The sequence below is a fragment of the Globicephala melas genome, chromosome 15 (assembly GCF_963455315.2).
Source record: "Globicephala melas chromosome 15, mGloMel1.2, whole genome shotgun sequence".
NCBI classification, from domain to species: domain Eukaryota; kingdom Metazoa; phylum Chordata; class Mammalia; order Artiodactyla; family Delphinidae; genus Globicephala; species Globicephala melas.
The window spans coordinates 21365380-21383625 of record NC_083328.1 but is presented as its reverse complement, the minus strand read 5'-3'; the positions used below and the strand labels follow the sequence as shown (position 1 = coordinate 21383625).

The following is an 18246-nucleotide window of genomic DNA, read 5'->3' as shown; positions in this document are numbered from 1 at the left end:
CCAGGTAACCCTATCTTTAGCAGAAAAGAGGAATTTATTACAATGATAAAGGGATGTCTCCAAGAATGTGAATTCCACTGGGCCCCGGGAAGAGTCTTGAGTTGGGAGCCACAAAACCATCAGAATTTCTCTATGACTTTCTGCTCTTCTTCTCATGTTATCATTATTTTTCTCTACTTCTCCAGTCCATCTCACAGAATATGGCCACCCCAAATCCCACGTTCTCCCTAGTTCCAGTCAGTCAATCTCAGAGACTAACTCCAACACTTAACACAGTGAAAATAACAAACCAGGAACTCACCATGTCTCAGTTCAGATTCTCAAAAGAGAATCTGATTGGTCCAACCTCTGTCCTATGTTTACTATAGAGCCCACTGGCCATGGTTTGGGGATGGTGGCTACCCAGAGGGTGGACCCACCCTCTGGGCTGGTCAGGCAATTCCTAGAAAAGTGGGATTAGGCGGAGATTCCAGCAATTATTTTCCACCATGGGGATATTTCCTTTCGGAAAACTCGCCACATAACTCACAAACACAGTGCCTCTTGGTACTGAAACACCGTGAGTAGATCAGTGCTTCTATTGATCTCAAGAACTATAGATCCCCCAACAATGCCTGGCCTAGAGAGATGGCTGCTTCTGTATTTTTTAAAGATTTCTTTAAAAGTAACAAACTCTCCCAGTACAATGTAGTCTTTGCATATCAATACTTATTTTAAAGGTAGCTGGAGAAAAAAAATGGGTTAAGGAGGAACTGCAGAGGAGGAATATGGAATGCCCAAATATCAAGGTGTCTGCCAACTGGATATTAACCAGAAACTAGAATATAACAACTTAATATAAACAACTTAAATGTCCATATTCATAGTATGGAATAAATTAGATCTAAATGTGTCACAATAAATCAAAAACATAATGTTGGAGGAGAAAAGCAAGTTGCAGAATGATATTGGTACAACGTAGTAAGGTTTATGTAAATGAAAAGCAAAAAAAGAAGATCATACTATGTATTGTTCATGGGTGTATGCACACACACACACAAGGATAGATAGATAGATAGATATGAAAGTATAAGAATGAATTGGAAGGATACACATCAAATTCATAATAGTTATAGCCAAGGGAGATGTTTGGGAAGGGGTTATATTTTCATTTGTAATAGTCTAATTCTTTTTGTTTGTAATTGTCTAATATTTTTAATAGATTTTTAAAAGGACAACGTATTCACACTTTTAATAAAAAGCATATACATAGGAAAAGAATTGGAAGTGAAATGCCACCAATATTAGGTAGTGGGAATATGGATGATTATTTTTTCTTTGTACTTTTTCTGTATTTTTAAATATCTATATATCAACATGAATAGATATTTAAAAAACATAGTCGGGTGAAAAAACAGTTGCAGATAAATACTAACAGCATGATAATATTTATATTTATGTAAAAACCCATAACAATAAAACCAAAACATCTATTTTCTATGGATATATCTATTATGAATGTATCCATATATATCCATATAAATTCACAGTAGAAGATCCAGAAGGATATACAGTATGCTAAGCTGTATAATGGTTACCTCTGCGGACTTACGATAGACGCCAAAGGTAAAAGAACATTTGTATTGTATCTGCAAAGTTTTCATATTTGCAACAATTCACATAGTATTTGTGTAACTAAAAATTAAAACACATAATTTTTTAGAGAAAACTGCCCCACCAGTTCCCGTGGTTTGGCTTCTGAAGCCCCTGGTGCGGGTTACTGCTGAAATCCATCATTTCTCCCATGTGAGTTAACTTGACGTCTCCGAGTTAAACGTCCTACCCAGAATACAGATTCTTAAAGTGCTTTTCATTCTAAGACCTGTTCAGAAGTATGGGTCTAAATATTTGAGCAAATATTTTTCTTTTTAGTACCTGGCATGTTCTAAAATAGTTCTACAGGGATAAGGTAAAGCACATATGAAACAAACTCCCACAGAAATGAACTGCAATTGCAAATAAATGTATTAAGTAGTTTCCTAGAAGAGCCTAACCACAGCTGGGTAGCGTGGCCGAGCGGTCTAAGGCGCTGGATTAAGGCTCCAGTCTCTTCGGGGGCGTGGGTTCGAATCCCACCGCTGCCAAAGTGAGTTTTTTTTTGTTGCTGCTGCCTCCGTGTCTGGTTCCGTATTCATCTCTGTTCCGCGGCTGCAACGACGCCCCCTGCTGCCAGGCGCGGCTGGCTGCCCGCATGAATGGAGCGGCGGAGGGGGCGGGCCCGCGCGCGCCTGGGCGGGGCATTGTGGGTAAAAGGAAGCGCGAGGGCCCTCCCCGCTAGCTCCCCCCACGTGTCCGCCGAGTTTCTCCACCAGCAACATGGCCGCTGCCTGAGAGGAGAGCCGGGCCGCCGCCGCCTGTGTAGCCCGCGGGTACCTGGGCCGTTGCCGCCGCCCGCGCGCGGGCCCGTCGGAGAGGTGAGTGCCGATGTGGCAGCGCCCGCCCAGGCTGGAGCCGGGCCGCACTCTCGAGGTGGACCTGGGCGGGGCTGCCGCGTAGGCCCGGAGGCCCGCGCCACCCGGTGCCAAGGGGCCGGCGGCCTCCCGGGACTCGGGCGGGAAGGACGGGCAGCCTGGCCCAGTAGACCAGGGCTGGCCGCGGGCTCCGACCTCGCCTCGGCCCGGCAGTCGGTGAGGCCGCGGCCGAGGCTGCCGGCGGTGACTCAGGGTCCAGCCACCTTGCCCCGCCCGGCTCAGACGGGCCTCCTACGGGAGCACCTGTCCGAAGGCAGCCGATGTCCTGCCGGCGTGGCGGCTCGTGGCAGTGGCTGCTTGGTGGGCGTGAGAAGGGGGCCTGACCACCCGCGAGGGAGGCGAAACCCATTGGACAGTGTGGCTCGGGGCTGGCGGCCCGCCCTGATGGGCAGGGGAAGGGTGCCCGGGCCCCCTCCTCGCCCCAGATTAGCTTCCGTCCGGCTAGGCCCGGAATTCTTCATTCATTTATTCCGGCCACCATTCAGGGCTAACTGGGAGCCAGCTACGTGCGGCGGATAGGGCCCTGATCATTTGATCAGAGGAGGTGTCAGTAAGCACGTAAACCAGTAAATAAAAAAGGTCGTTCTGTTGTGTTACCTTTAGAATCGTTGGGCTTGGGGGCAGAAAGAGGAGATCTTAGCAGTCGCCACAGTTTCTTTATCTGTGAAGTGGGGATAATAGAATTACCTACCTCATAGGTTTGTGGTGAGGGCCCAATAGGGTAAGACGGGAGAAGCCCCAGGTTGCAGTTAGTTTCGTGGCTGTGTTTCCTGCCTTTTTATATTGGAAGAAAACATTGGGCCACGTAGTAACAAACCTTCCCATAGGTTATTTATACCACATTCCTCTGAGGTCGGTACTTTCGTTATCCCCATTTTAGGGATGAAAATAGTGAGCAGTACTACTGCTCCGGGTGGACCACGGGTAGCAAACAGCGGACCTGGGATTTGAACTTGCACAGTTCCGCTCCAGAGTCCAGGCTCTTACCCACTATGCCATCCTGCCTCCTCTTAAAAAAAGTGTTCAGCATAGTCGTTAAGAATGAGAATAAGGCTCTTTGACATCAGCTAGACTCAGGTTTGTGTCCTAAATCCGCCATTCTCCAGCCCTGTGACCTTGGGTAGGTTACTTACTCTCTGAACTTTAGTTTCCTACTTTCTTAATTGGGGATGGTACAGCCCTATAAGGGCTATTGAGCAGATTAAATGAGATTGAGTATTAAGTCCTTAGAGAAGGGAGGGTCCGACTCAGTTGAGTTCATTCTTCCTGCCCCTAGGCCATCTCTCCTTTTAACAGGGGTGGAAACTGGGGTGACCCAAAGAGGGAGATGCCTTGTGCGAGGGGCACACAGCCAATAAGAATCCAGACCTTGAGACTATTTGCCCCGGGGCCCTTTCCTCTTAATTCACATTGTATATTGTCCTCACCTTGTCTCCCTCCCTCTAGTAACTGGAGATTATTCATAGTTGCCTCTGCTTTTCTGATTGGCGGACAGGTTGGATTGCTGGGTGCAGCACTGATGCACCCAGCTGTGGTTTTCAGGCACCTCGTCTGCTCTGGACCCTTCCTTAGATTCACCTGGTGTTCTTGTCCCCTTTCCGTTTGTTGAGCAGCCCCCTGGCAGGGGATGTTTTCTGTGCTCAATGGCGTGGAGCCACTACCAGGGAGTACCCTTGTGGCCACAGGACACCCTGTTGAGGCCAAGGTGGTCACTGCTGCTGGGGAAGCTTGTCTTGTGGCCTGAGAGGATAGGCCACACCTCTATCCTCAAGTGTCCACAAGGCCCAAACCCTGAGGCCACTCGTCTCTGGATGGGGCTGAGTTAGGCTCACTGGGTAAAAGGTCTGTAACTGCCTGATTTCATGCACTCATTCACTCCATCATTCTTTGTACTATACTGAGTGTTTACTCCATGCCAGGCATTGTTCAGTTTTTTAAAAAGATAATAATCCCCATATCAACTTGATGAAGTAAATATAATCATTTCCATTTTATGGTTGAAGCACTGAGAGGCTTTCATGGAGCTTACGTTCTAGTGCAGAAGACAGACACACATAAGCAAATAAACTAGGTAGTTCCAGATTGTGATAAGAACCATGAAGGAAATAAAATGGGGATGTGGTAGTGACTGGAAATGGGTGGGGGGCTCTTTAAGGTGGATAGTCCGGGAACCTGTCTGTTCCTGGAGGGGGTGGGGGTGGTGATACTAGTGCAAAGGAGCCAGGCTTGAAAAGACCTGGGGAAAATAGGTGGTGTGCAAAGCTCCTGAGACAGGCTGGGGCTTAGCTTGTTGTAGGCCCGGCAGGATCGTATGGGGCCCTGGGGCCATGGAAAGGAATTTGTATTTTATTCTATGTGACAGTTGAAGGGTTTTGAGCAGGGGAATGATGTGATCTGTTTTTCCGCAAGGATAGCTCTGGGTGTTTCTGGGAGGATTGGAGGTAGGAAAGACTTGTTGAAGCAGTACTTTTCAAATTGCAGATCAAGATTTATTAGTGGGATGTGAAATCAGCTTAGGGGGTTTGTAACCAGTATTTTTAATTTTAATGAGTGAGGATAAAAATCATCACTGCATCAGATGTAGTAGGGACAATGAATGGTTATGTGAAACCTTGTTTTAGTGAGGTAATTGTATGTATATTCCGGGTCGTTTATATGAAATGGATTTCTTACTGTGGGTCTTAGGCTGAAAAACTTGAAAGCCCCTGAGTTGGATGATGTTGCCTGGGAGGATGAAGGGAGGTGATAATCCCTGCATTAACCGAATCATATATTCTATCTGGAGGGAGGAGCACCATCCTTCCTGAGCTCCTCCTTGACTGGGGAGAGGCCAATAGAGAAAGAGCTGAGAAAGCCTGTCTTGGGATCCTCCCAGGCCGTACCCTTTTAGTACCTACGTCGGTTCCCTGGTTCACCCAGAAGTCCCCAATCTCTCAGTTGTCCACAGAGCCAGCTGGAGAGAAGGTAGGTACTTTGCATACGTTTATGATCCTTGGCAGGTGAGGTGGGGTCTCAGGCTCTCCCATGCATTGCCCTCTGTCCGGGCGGTAACAGGCATTTGGGGTTTATGACTTTCTTCTAGTCTTCTAATCCCGAACTGTTGAGGTAGCCTGCTTCCCTCTACTGTCTTCCTCTGCTCAGAGTCCTATGGTAGCTCCCTATTAAATGGCATTCCTGTGGTTTACTTATTCAGACAACACGTACGTATTGAGTGCCTGCTGTGTGCTAGGCACTGGGGGCCAGCAAGGGACGAAATAGATGAAAATCTCTGCCTTCATGTAGTTTACCACTTATTGGCAGTGGGGGTGAGGATGGATAATAAATACAGAGCTATAAACTGTCACATGGTGATACGTGCTACGGAGAAAACCAGAGCAGGGAAGGAGCTGGCGGGGCGGGGTGTTGTGATTTTGAATTGGGTGGACGGGGAAAGTCTTAGCTATGAGGTAGAATCTGAGCAAAAACCTGAAAGAGGTGAAGGAGGGAGCCATGAGGTTATGGGGGCTGGTAGAGCAGTTACAAAAGCCCAGAGGTGAGGGATGGGGGAGGGAAGGAGACCTGTGGGAGATGAGGTCTGAAAGGAGAAGGGTCAGGGAGGGAGTTGTCTAGGGCCTCACATGGGATGAAAAAGACTTTGTCTTTTATTTCTGAGTGAGATGGGAAGACTTTGAGGGCGGAGGAGTGATGTGATTGCCGGCTGTGGGGTGGGCTGTGGGGTGAGCAAAGACCGTAGGAGGCAAAGGTGGAAGCAGGGAGACCAGTTAGGAGGCTGCTGCTCTAAGGCGGGCAGGAGATGGAGGTGGCAGTGGGGGTGGGCAGATTCCCGACATACTTAGAAGGCACAGCTGACAGGATTTGCTGGTGTGGGGCGAGAGGAAGAGAAGCACTGAGGATGATGCCATTGTTTTGTCCTGAGCATTCTCAGCGCCTGGAATGTATATCTGGAATAAGCGAGATGACTCCGCTTGGTGGCCGGCCATTGAATCCCATGGTGAAAATATTTATGTTCTTTTAAGTATTAAACCATTCAAATGTTAGGTAGATAAGACAAGAATCGAGCTGGTCTTACCTAAAAGTAGAGGTCTGGGAACTGCTGAGATTGGAGGGTGCCCAGGTGCCTTTCTAACTGTGCCCATCCCCTCCCTTTGGGAATATGAAGGGTCATCCCAGCTGAATTACAGTCAGCCCTCCACATTCATGGATTCAGCTAACCTCAGAAACTAAATTTGCCCTGCGCCTGGCAACTATTTACATTGTATTAGGTATTATAATTAACCTAGAGATGATTTAAAATATACCATGTGCTCTAATATCATTCTTTTACAGGTAGCTGTCCAGTTTTCCCAGCACCACTTATTGAAGAAGCTGTCTTTTCTCCATTGTATGTTCTTTCCTCCTTTGTCATAAATTAGGTGACCATATGTGCGTGGGTTTATCTCTGGGCTTTCTGTCCTGTACCATTGATCTATATTTCTGTTTTTGTGCCAGTACCATACTGTCTTGATTACTGTAGCTTTGTAGTATAGTTTAAATTCTGGGAGCCTGATTCCTCCAGCTCTGTTTTTCTTTCTCAAGATTGCTTTGGCTATTCGGGGTCTTTCTGTGTTTCCATACAAATTGTAAAATTTTTTGTTCTAGTTCTGTGAAAAATGCCATTGGTAATTTGATAGGGATTGCACTGAATCTGTAGATTGCTTTGGAATGGCATCATCAAAAAATCTACAAACAATAAATGCTGGAGAGGGTGTGGAGAAAAGGGAACCCTCTTGCACTGTTGGTGGGAATGTAAATTGATACAGCCACTGTGGAGAACAGTATGGAGGTTGGTTAAAAAACTAAAAATAGAACTACCATATGACCCAGCAATCCCACTACTGGGCATATACCCTGAGAAAACCATAACTCAAAGGACACATGTACCCCAATGTGCATTGCAGCACTATTTACAATAGTCAGGACGTGGAAACAATCTAAACGTCCAGCAACAGATGAATGGATACAGAAGATGTGGTACATATATACAATGGAATATTACTCAGCCATAAAAAGGAACGGAATTGGGTCATTTATAGAGATGTGGATGGACTTAGAGACTATCATACAGAGTGAAATAAGTCAGAAAGAGAAAAATAAATATTGTGTATTAATGCACATCTGTGGAATCTAGAAAAATGGTACAGATGAACTGGTTTGCAAGGCAGAAATAGAGACACAGATGTAGAGAACAAACATATGGACACCAAGGGGGTAAGGTGGAGTGGGATGAATTGGGAGATTGGGACTAACATTATAACGCTAATATGTATAAAATACATAATTAATGAGGACTTGCTGTATAGCACAGGGAACTCCATTTCGCTGTACAGTAGAAACTAACTAACACAACATTGTAAAACAACTATACCCCAATTAAAAAAAGAAAAAAAGGAACGAAATTGGGTCATTTGTAGAGACGTGGATGGACCTAGAGTCTGTCATATAGAGTGAAGTAAGCCAGAAAGAGAAAAACAAATATTGTATATTAACGCATATACGTGGAATCTAGAAAAATGGTACGGATGAACCTATTTGCAGAGCAGGAATAGAGACGTAGAGGTAGAGAACGGACGTGTGGACGTGTGGGGGGGAAGGGGAGGGTGGGACAAATTGGGAGACCAGGATTGACGTATGTACACTACCATGCATAAAATAGATAACTAGCGGGAACATGCTATAAATAAAGCGCAAGAAGCTCAGCTCGGTGCTCTGTGATGACCGAGATGGGTGGGTTGGGGGGCGTGGGGTGGGAGGGCGGTCCAGTGGAGAGGGGATATAGGTATACATATAGCTGATTCACCTCATTGTACAGCAGAAACTAACTCAACATTGTAAAGCAATTATACTCCAATAAAAAAAAATTTTTTTATTGAAGAAAAGTATACGATGTGCTTAGGTTATATGCAAATACTGTGCCATCTTATGTAAGGGACTTGAACGTCCACAGATTTTGGTATCCTTGAGGGTCCTGGAACCAATCCCCCCTTACCCACTGATACTGAGGGACAGTGTACTCACCCTCCACCATGGCGACCTGCCGCCTTCCCTCCTTCAGGTACTTGAAGTGCTTCCTGTTGCCTGGAGTCCCTCTTCCCCTCTGCTCTCCTGGCTTGTCCAAATCCTTCTGTCCTTCAAGGCCCAGCCCAAATGCCCCTTCCCCCAGCAGGAAGGCCCTTCCTTCCTCTGAACTCCCCTACCTGTAACTGCGACCTGAAGTTGGATGGCCTGGCATTGAGGTCCAGTGGGTCCCCTTGCTTCCTGTGTGGCTTTGGGTAAAACACATAAAAGCATCTCTGAGTTCCAGTCTCCTCGTTATAAAATGGGGACAATTAAGAGAAGAGTATGTATGTGAAGAGGGTCATTTTTAGACGTGCGCACACACACACAGAGAAAAACCACAGAAAGGAGGTCATCTCACTCGGGGTTGGGTTCAAAGTCAGCTTGAAAATCAAATATCAGAGATGGAGTCACCCTGGAATCCAAGTCTTGGGACTGTCTGCTCTTCCTGCTGTGCATCAGGCTCTCTAAAGATTCCCCATGGCCCCCGATTACTTCTCGAGTGTTTTCATCATGGCTGTGGACCAGCCAGCCTCCATCCTCCTGCCTGGTGGTGAATTCTTTGTGAGTGGTCAGAAACTCCCAAAACTGGTCATTTATTCCTTCCCATGGGTGTAGCTGACATGTGGTGACCTGTTTACACCCATTGCTTGGTGGTTTCTGCCTGCTTTCTTTTTGTTTTTTGGCCGACGGGGTGTATAATGGGCTGTCCATTTTTGACTCTACGATAGATGTAGAAATAAGATCAGTTTCTGTTTGCTTCAGGCTCCCCCCTCCCAGAGCAGGGCTGCTTGCAGAATGGGTACCTAGGTGTGTTGGTTGAATAACTGACTCACGGTCCAGGCCTCTTGCTCTCCTTGCAGATCGAGTCCAAGGACCGCGCGGCTGGCTCCCCCCTAGTATGGCCAATGAAGAGGATGACCCAGTCATACAAGAGGTAACTGCTGTTCCCCACCCTCTGCCGGGACGGGGTCCCTTCCATCCATCCTCAGGCCAGCCTGGGACCTGTTGGCATCCTCTCTTCCTCATACCTGCCTGGCCGACCCCTCACTTCTTTCAGGTGTCTGATCCAGCATCACCTTGTCAGAGAGGATTCCCTGACCCTCCTGCCTCATGTGACGTTCTCCTGCACACCCTCCCTAGCCCTTTACCTTGGCCATACCTTGCGTTTGGCCACAACACCTCTCAGCCCCTACACATAAGTTTCCTTCCACTAAAGTGTAAGCCTCATGAGGGCAGGGATTTTGTCCTGTTCACCGCTGTGTCTGCAAAGCCAAGTCCAGTGCCTGGCAATTAATAGATACTCAGTGACTATTTGTTGAATGAATGAATGGCTTTGACAGCTCCCTCTTCTTCACGCTCTTATGCAGATTCGGTCATTCAGCAGTTGTTCACTGAATCCATGATGTGCTGGGGGCTGTGACAGCAGGGAGCCAGGCAGTGTTCTGCCCTTGGGAAGCTTAGGATCTGTGAGGCGAGACTGACAAGGAAGGGGTCTCAAGATGCAGACGGTGGTTCCAGAGTCAGCCCAGACCAAGACATATCCTAGAGGCTCTGGGCCTTTGCACATGCTGTTTCCGTCACATATGCTTCCCCTGTGCCTGATGAGCCTCCATTCATCCTTAAGGCCTGGAGGTGGGCGAGAACATGGTTCATAGGAAGAGCTAGGAAGCAGGAAGGTAAACTGCAGGTGGGGCAGGGGTGGTGAGGGTTGAGAAGAAAGAGCCAGGTCACACCACCTGAAGACAGGCCAATCCAGGACAGGTGATGGAGGGCACAGGGAGGAAGTCCTCCCCTGCCCCATCCTCATCAGAAAAGCGTTTAATCGGGCCCTCTGGGATGCATCCTGATCTGGGCAGCCTCGGAGTATGTTTTTATTGGGTTATGGTGGACCTGGGCAGGGGGCTCTGGACATACCCAGGTTGGAGATTTGGTTCCCTTTATTTTTAGCATCAGCTGAGCTATTTCGTCTTCCCCAAATGGCCTCAGAGCCATTATCCCTGAAATTTGAGGAGCATGCTTGTGCCCGGGGCAGGTTGGGAATTGGGTTCTGTCTCCTGGTTAAGTCTTCTTCCCTTGTTCCCAGATCGACGTGTACTTGGCCAAAAGTCTGGCAGAGAAGCTCTATCTGTTTCAGGTAATTATAGGACATAAAGGTAAAGGGGGAAAAAAAGCAAGTGTTGGTGGGTGGTGGAGACACAGTAAGTGGTAGGCCAGGAACAATTTGAAACCTCCACGTTGCTTAGAATTCTTGGCAACAGAGGGTGTTTTGCAAGACAGTTTCTTTGCTTTTATGGGCAGGTCAATAGTAATCTCTCATTTTGAAGATGGGAAAACCAAGGCAACCCTAAGAGGCAGAACAGTGTAGTGGATAAAGCTTGGGCCCTGGGGACAGTCTCCCGGCCTTGAGGCTTGGCTGTGAGGCCTTGGGCAAGTTCCTTTAAAAAAAAAAAAAAAAACTCTCTGTGCCTCAGTTTCTTTATTTGCAAAGTGGTGATAGTAATAATATCTGCCTGATAGGGTCCCCACGGGGATCAGGTGAGTCCGTATTAAAGTGCTTAGAACACCACCTGCCTGGTGCAGGGTTAGCGCTAAGAGTGATCCCCACCGCTGTAACTGAGACTCGGGGAGCAGCTTTCTGGGGCAGCTCCCGCCAGCAGGGTGCGCCTCTGTCTGCTAGCTGTGAGTCCCCCCAGTTGTTATTCCTGCCCCCTCCCCTCTTAGCTGGGCTGAGTTTAATCATAGTCACTCACAGGTGTTAACCCTAGACTGTCTGCAGGCACCATTCAAAGCATTTTACATATGTTAACTCATCTCCTCCCACAACATCCCTGTGGTGGTTACTATTGTAATTTTATAACAGCTTTATTGAGATCTAATTCACACCCATGCAGCTTCCCTGTTTAAGTGTAGATGCAGTGGATTTTAGTCTGTCCACAGGGTTGTGCAGCCAGCGGCCCAGTCTATTTTAGGAAGTGTTTGCTGCTGCTCTGCCCTCGCTCCCTGCAGGATCCTAGGCAACCGTTAACCTATTTTCTGTCCATGGATTTGCCTGTTCTGGACATTTCATACAAATGGAGTCATGTAATATGTGGCCTTTTGTGTCTGGCTCTTTTGTTTAACGTGGTGTTTCCAAGGCTTTTCCATGTAATAGCATGTATCAGTACCTCATTTCTTTTTATGGATGAATATACTTCACTGTATGGACCTATATGCCACATTTTATTTCTCCATGCATCAGTTGATGGGTATTTGGGTTGTTGCCATGTTTTGGCTATTATGCACAATGCTGCTATAAACATTCCCGTCCAAGTGTTTGTGTGGAGAGTTTTTCATTGCTCTTGAGTATATACCTGGGAGTGGAATTGCTGGGTCCTATAGAAACTATGTTTAATATTTTGAGGAAATGACAGACTGTTTTGAACCACTTTACATTCCTAGCAGTAAGGTTGTTAAGTATTTTTGTCCCCACGTTGCATATAAGAAAAAGAGGCCCAGGGAGGCTAGTAACTTGCACAAGGGGCCTGGAACAGGGTGGCAGCACCCTCCAAGCATGTGCTGGGAAGCGGCCCGGTGTTGGGCCCCTGGCATCTGCCTTTACAGGCCGTGGCACTGGGGGCTGTTGTCTGCACCTGCTTCCTTGACTGACTGCAGAGGGATGGAACGGATGGTGGTGACAGTGACCCACGTGTGTTCATAGTGTGCCAGGCCCAGTGCCGGGTGTCGGCTCCACCTGCCTCATTCCCTGCTCCGAATGGTCTGGGAGGCGAGGAGCTTGCCTGAGTACACAGGGAGCAAGTGGCAGAGTTAGGACCATCTGATTCTAGAACTGGCACCCTTTCCCACCACGCTTCCCGGCCATCAGGAGATCACAGAGCTGCCTGGACCTTGGCAGACCAGGGGCCTCCTGGGCTGTCGTGGGCTAGCCTGTCCCAGCTCAGGGCTCAGCCCAGACCAGCTGTGCTCCAGGCCGTTCCTGGACCTAAGTTCCAAGTTCCTGCCCCAAGCTTCAGCCCAGGAAGCAGGGAGGAGTCATTGTATTGCTATTTAAGTGAGCTTTTAGGAAACAGCCATTTCCTTGGGCTAGAATGCAGCTGATCTCAAATGGCCTCCAAAGGAGGGTTACTTTATGCACTGCCACACCTCCACCAGGCTCATTCATAGCGATGGTCACGGCCTTTTGCAAGTGAGTCCAAACCATGACTCATCCATCCACCCAGTGGCATATGTAAAGCACGGGAGAAAGAAAGGAAGAGTGCGTCTGTGGGGAAGGATGTCTCTACATCCTTCTTTGTTCAGAGAAAAGAAGCGATTTCAGAGCAGTATGCTCAGATGTGACATAACTTCACACCTGATGACACTGGGGCCCAGAGAGAGCTCTCTGAGCAGGTCACTGGCAGACCAGCTCCCTTCTCTGTCATCAACTTTTTATTATGGAAAAGTCCACACATCAGCAAAAGGAGAGAGAATGGGATAGTGATTCCCATAGATCTGTCGGCTGAAAAAAAAAAGCACAAACTAACAGTTGAGAATTATGTTTTATTGTTTTATTCGGCGGTCGTTCTGAGGACTTAAGTCCGGGAGATAGCCTCTCAGGTAGCCCTGAGGAGCTATTCTGAAGAGGTAAGAGAGGAGTCAGGACTTATAGGAGTTTTTGCAAAACAACAACAAAACCCCAGGGAGTCAGAACATTGGATTACTGTTTGTTAAAGAAATCCAGACTCTCCAAGTTAATGAATTTAGCACTTTTCTATGTATGGGAAGTGGCAGGAGTCTGGGCTAATTGAAATCATTCCTTTGTTATGCACCTTAACTATCTAGGGCCAGTCTCCTGTTTTCTCCATCCTGAGTCCCCTTAGGGTGCACTGTAGGGGGAGTGGCTGCAAGGCAGAGGGTTTAAAGGCCACAACATCCTTTGTGGCAGGTGATATCCTTTGTCCACAGATCCATCGTCAGGCTTTAGCAGTGAGCAGTGTTCGCCAGTTTTGTTTTCCCTCTTTGCTTCCTGTGGTCTCGTTTCCCTTGTCCTTCTCCACCTGGTTGGCCTGTAAACTAGCAGTTAGACTTCGGACCCTTCCTCTTGACTCCCATGGCGGTGCGCTTGACGTCCTAGGGCCCATGGGGCTATGCATGCTGGGGCCTGTCTGATGCTTAGGCATGTCCCTTGGACATTTGAAAATTGCTCTTTGGAAGGAAACCAGGTGGAGCCAGTGAGAATGGGATGGAGGGACGCAGGCAGAGACCAGCGAGGGCCTCTGGTCTGGGGTGGGCGTGGAGGGTGGCTATTGATTCTTGGCCAGCGCCTCTGAAGCTCAGCTCTCACTGGGGCTGGGCAGGGTGGACTGACGGCTCCCTTCCCTTCCCCAGTACCCTGTGCGTCCAGTCTCGATGACCTATGATGACATTCCGCACCTCTCAGCCAGGATCAAGCCCAAGCAGCAGAAGGTGGGGCTACCCTCTTGGGTGGAGGTGGAGGGAGGGGAGGGGTGGTAGGGTGGGAGCTGAAAGAATCCAGGAGACAGGCCTTTTGGGGGTGGAAGCGCAGAGGAGTGATTGGAGAGTTAGGAAGAAAACCAGCAGCTTTCAGGGCCTTGAAAGCTGCAGGAGGAAAAACTTCCAGAAAGAAGGGGGGTGGGCAGCTCCAGAGAGGCCAGGGAGGAGTGAGGCTTGAGATGAACTAGAACATGGGGTGGGTGGACCCACGTTCACAGGACAGGGCAGGACCAATGCGAAGAGGGCACGATATGGGGAATCTAGTGCCTCTCAGGGCTAGGGTGACGGAACAGGAGACATGCCTTTCCTCGGGCACCTGCCGCTCCAGGCCCTGTTGCCATGTAAAAAGCTGTACCAGTATTGCCAATTCTGCTGACTTTTCAAAAGAAGTTGGAAATAAGGATAAAAGAGAAAAGCTCTTGATTTTTAAACGTTGGCACCTAATTTAGATTTGGGGGAGTGGAATTGTGGGTGCGGGCAAGCAAAACTACATGAACCCCCTCCCAAAGAAAGCACTCTGGCTTTTCTATTGGAATTTGGCTTTGTGGCTTTTGTGTGGACTGAAGCCTAGGGGCCCTCGGAGAGGGATGGTGTCAGTCCTGCTTCTGGGCAGGGACTGGGGTTAGGGAGATAGGCATGGTGGGTTTGAGGGGATCCCCTGAGGGCTGTGCCTTGGGGTCCTCATAGATGCTGGGGGTGTTTGGTGCCTCCAGGTGGAGCTTGAGATGGCCATCGACACGCTGAATCCCAACTATTGCCGCAGCAAAGGGGAGCAGATCGCGCTGAACGTGGACGGGGCCTGCGCTGACGAGACCAGCACATACTCCTCGTGAGTTCCCCAAGGCCTCCGAGCTTCACGTTTTTCAAATACGAGCCTTCCAGAGCCCTCAGAGATACCTAGGCCTTGTGCTCTACAGCTAAGCTTCCCACCAGCGTCCCGTCTTTGCATGGCTGGGCCTGGCGCAGACTCGTCCCCGTGGGAAACGTCTTCCCTCCCGAGATGGCTCCTCTGACCAAGTTCTTCCTGGGCTGAGAGGCAAGCTGGCCCCTCAACGGGAGAGGGAGCTCCCACCCACTGCTTGTTTCTTGGGCTGCACATGAGGTTTCCTCATCCCCAGCTCCCCTCCTGCGGCACCTGTGGCCTGTCCTGTGGCCTTGGTCTCTGGCAGTTGGATTTTAGGTGTCTGGGGTGGAGGGGGCTCCGCCTACAGGCCCAGGCCTGGAGCTTCCTTCCCCTTGACGTCTGTCCTCCCTGTGCTTGTAGGAAGCTGATGGACAAGCAGACGTTCTGCTCTTCCCAGACCACCAGTAACACATCCCGTTATGCTGCCGCGCTCTACAGGCAAGGTACCCGCGCTGGACATCCCTGACTGCCATGGCTTGTGAGGGCTGAGTGGGTGGGAGGGAAGCAGAATGGGGACTGGGACAGGAAGAGGACACCCCGAATGCTAGATACCCACAGAGGCCAGACAGGTTGTAGAAATGACAGATTGTCAGGGGAATGGAATTTGGCATCTCAAGGGACTTTTAGCTTGACACTACCATGCCCGATGGGGTGGAGGTCAAAGGTCATTGTCCTCCTGCGACACAGACACACACAGCATAACCTTTTGGATGGGGTAGAATTTTGTCTTAAATACGAGGTACTTAGGACCCAGTAATTCCATTCCTAGAAACCATCTACGCAAGAGAAATGAAAACACGTCTCCACACAAAAACTTGTATGTAGGTGTTCATGGCAGCATTATTCATGGTAGTGAAAAGTGGAAATGATCCAAATTCCATCAGCTGATGCACGGATAACAAAATATGGTATAGCCACACGTTAGAATATTATTTAGCCATAATAAGGAAAGAAGTACTGATAAGCACTCCAGCATGGGTGAGCCTTGAAAACTTTAGGCTAAATGAAAGAAGCCAGGCGCAAAGGACCATGTGTTACGTGATTCCATTCATATGAAATGTCCAGAATAGGCGAACCCGTAGAGGCAGAAAGTAGCTTATTGGTTTCAGAGGCTGGGAGGAGAGTAGATGGGGAGCGACTGCTGATGATGGGTACAGGGTTTCTTTCTGGGGTGATGAAAATGTTCTAAAGTTGATAGTGGTGCTGGTTTACTAGTTTGTGAATATGTTAAAATACATTGAATTGTATGCTTGAAATGGGTAAATTATATGGTATGTGAATTATATCTCAGTAAAGCAATTAAAAAGTACAAGGTTTCTATAAGTATTTAGAGTTTATAAAGCAATAAATGAAATTTGAGCACTTAGGAAATAAACTGTGATAGAATAAAGGTAATGTCAAATAACTATACTCTTCTATTTTGAACCCCAGTCTCAAGGATAGAGCTCTTTAAAGCCACATTCCTTGCAGCCAGGCCTAGTCACTTACTTACTTCTCGTCTCAAGCATTCTGCTCCCTCTGGAGTCCCAGAGAGCTTCCACAGAGCCTTAGTGTCTGTCTGATTTCTTTTCTTTCAAGGCTGCATTGGCTTGATTGAAATTGATTACCTTTGCACTGCCTCCCAGTGCACAGGTCTGATTCACAAGAGAAAGTCACGATCTTTGCCAGAGACGGCGTAGACACTCCTCCACCGGGCTCCGCCAGGCCTCCTCTCCAGCCCCGTTTGCACTAGCCAACTTCTTAACAGGACGGGTGGGATTTTGACAGGAAGAGGTGGGAGGATGAGGAGGAGAGGTCTGGGCGTGTGTGGGGTTAGGGAGGCGCTGAGGGTGGTCTGGCAGAGGCCTGGCGGGGGAAGAGCAGGGCGTGTTTGGTGTGGATGAGTGGCCCGGCGTGGCTGGAACAAGCGAGTGTGGGAGGGCATTGGGGACCGGGGTTGGGAGGCCCTTGAATACTGGAGCAGGAGGCTTTGCAGGCAAGCCTTAAGGAAGTGACATTGGGTGGAAGAGTCTGCGTTCATGTCTTCATCTGGTTTGTGTACTTCCTGTGTCCGGCACAGCCAGATCGGGTTGGGAATGGCCATCGGCCTGGTGGTCCCAAGGCTCTAGGACTGGGGGCTAGAGCAGAGGTGGGAGGTGGTTTGGCAGTGAGCCGAGGCCTTTAGGGGAGTCTGGGGCCCTTGGTAGCTCCCTTGAGCCAAGCTGTGTGGGTCAGCCTCAGCTCCTAGAGTCAGGTCCAAGCCCTTCTTCCTCTGCCAGGTGAGCTCCACCTGACACCTTTACATGGCATCCTGCAGCTGCGGCCCAGCTTCTCCTACCTGGATAAGGCAGATGCCAAGCACCGTGAGAGGGAGGCAGCCAACGAGGGTGAGCTCTGGACCCCCAGCCCTGCTGTCTGTCTGTCTGTCTGTATACGTTAGCAGGATAGGTTGGTCATGGCAAGAAGTATTAAAGGGATGGATTATAGGATCCTTGGCAGCATCCCTGGCTGCTACCCACTGGATGCCAGGAGCACCCACCCCCACAATTACGACAACCAAAAATGTCTCTGAATTTCCACATGTCTCCTGGGGGGCAAAATTGCCCCTAATTGAAAACCACTGACTTAGGCAGCTACGTCGGTCCAGAAGGAGAATTCACAGGCTTCGCTGCTTGAGACCTGCCTGGTGGGTGGGGTGCAGAGCCTCCAACAGAGGCTGCAAGCAAGGCCTTTTCTTTTGCAGCGGGAGACTCTTCACAGGACGAGGCAGAAGAAGATGTGAAACAGATCACGGTGAGCTCTGGCCCTGAGAGAGAGTGCAGCCTGGGAGGCAGCAGGGCCAGCTTTGTAGCTCAGCTTCCTGGAAGCAGCAAGGGGTGGGAGGGTCTGCAGAGAACATGGGCTCTGGGGTGAAACATACAGAAACAGAGTCCATGCCGTAGAGCCTCCTTGCTGGGCTACCTGGAGGGATAACCTACCCTCTGCCCAGCCTGAATTGGGTGGCAGTGGGAAATGCCCCAGATGTGAGGTTCTCTGGCCTCCTGGTGGGTGCTGGGGCAGCAGCCTGGAAACGCCCCAGGCCTGAGGTTGTGGACCCGCCCCTCCCCGCCCCCCAACCAGGTGCGGTTCTCCCGGCCTGAGTCGGAGCAGGCCCGCCAGCGCCGCGTGCAGTCCTACGAGTTCCTGCAGAAGAAGCATGCTGAGGAGCCCTGGGTCCACCTGCACTACTATGGCCTGAGGGTGAGCTGGGGTCCCTGGGCGGTGCTG

At 49.2% G+C, this 18246-nt stretch overlaps 1 protein-coding gene and 1 non-coding gene across 4 annotated transcripts in view; both read left to right on the top strand.

The window, feature by feature from the left end:
- Window positions 1-18246, top strand: part of POLR3E (RNA polymerase III subunit E) — a 42374-nt gene that overhangs the window by 8445 nt on the left and 15683 nt on the right. The window contains exons 1-9 of one of the 3 annotated variants that reach the window (XM_030871459.2): window positions 2317-2453; window positions 9467-9540; window positions 10690-10740; window positions 13971-14048; window positions 14810-14925; window positions 15361-15443; window positions 17259-17366; window positions 17723-17772; window positions 18100-18219. In XM_030871459.2, the coding sequence (XP_030727319.1) occupies window positions 9505-9540; window positions 10690-10740; window positions 13971-14048; window positions 14810-14925; window positions 15361-15443; window positions 17259-17366; window positions 17723-17772; window positions 18100-18219 (642 nt within the window). In that variant the 5' untranslated portion in view covers window positions 2317-2453; window positions 9467-9504. Of the gene's footprint in view, window positions 1-2316; window positions 2454-9466; window positions 9541-10689; window positions 10741-13970; window positions 14049-14809; window positions 14926-15360; window positions 15444-17258; window positions 17367-17722; window positions 17773-18099; window positions 18220-18246 lie in introns of those variants that run through there. The other 2 variants (XM_060284911.1, XM_030871461.2) reach the window with 2 other exon arrangements.
- TRNAL-AAG (transfer RNA leucine (anticodon AAG)) lies at window positions 2042-2123 on the top strand. The gene has a single exon. It is a non-coding gene; the product is annotated as a tRNA-Leu (tRNA).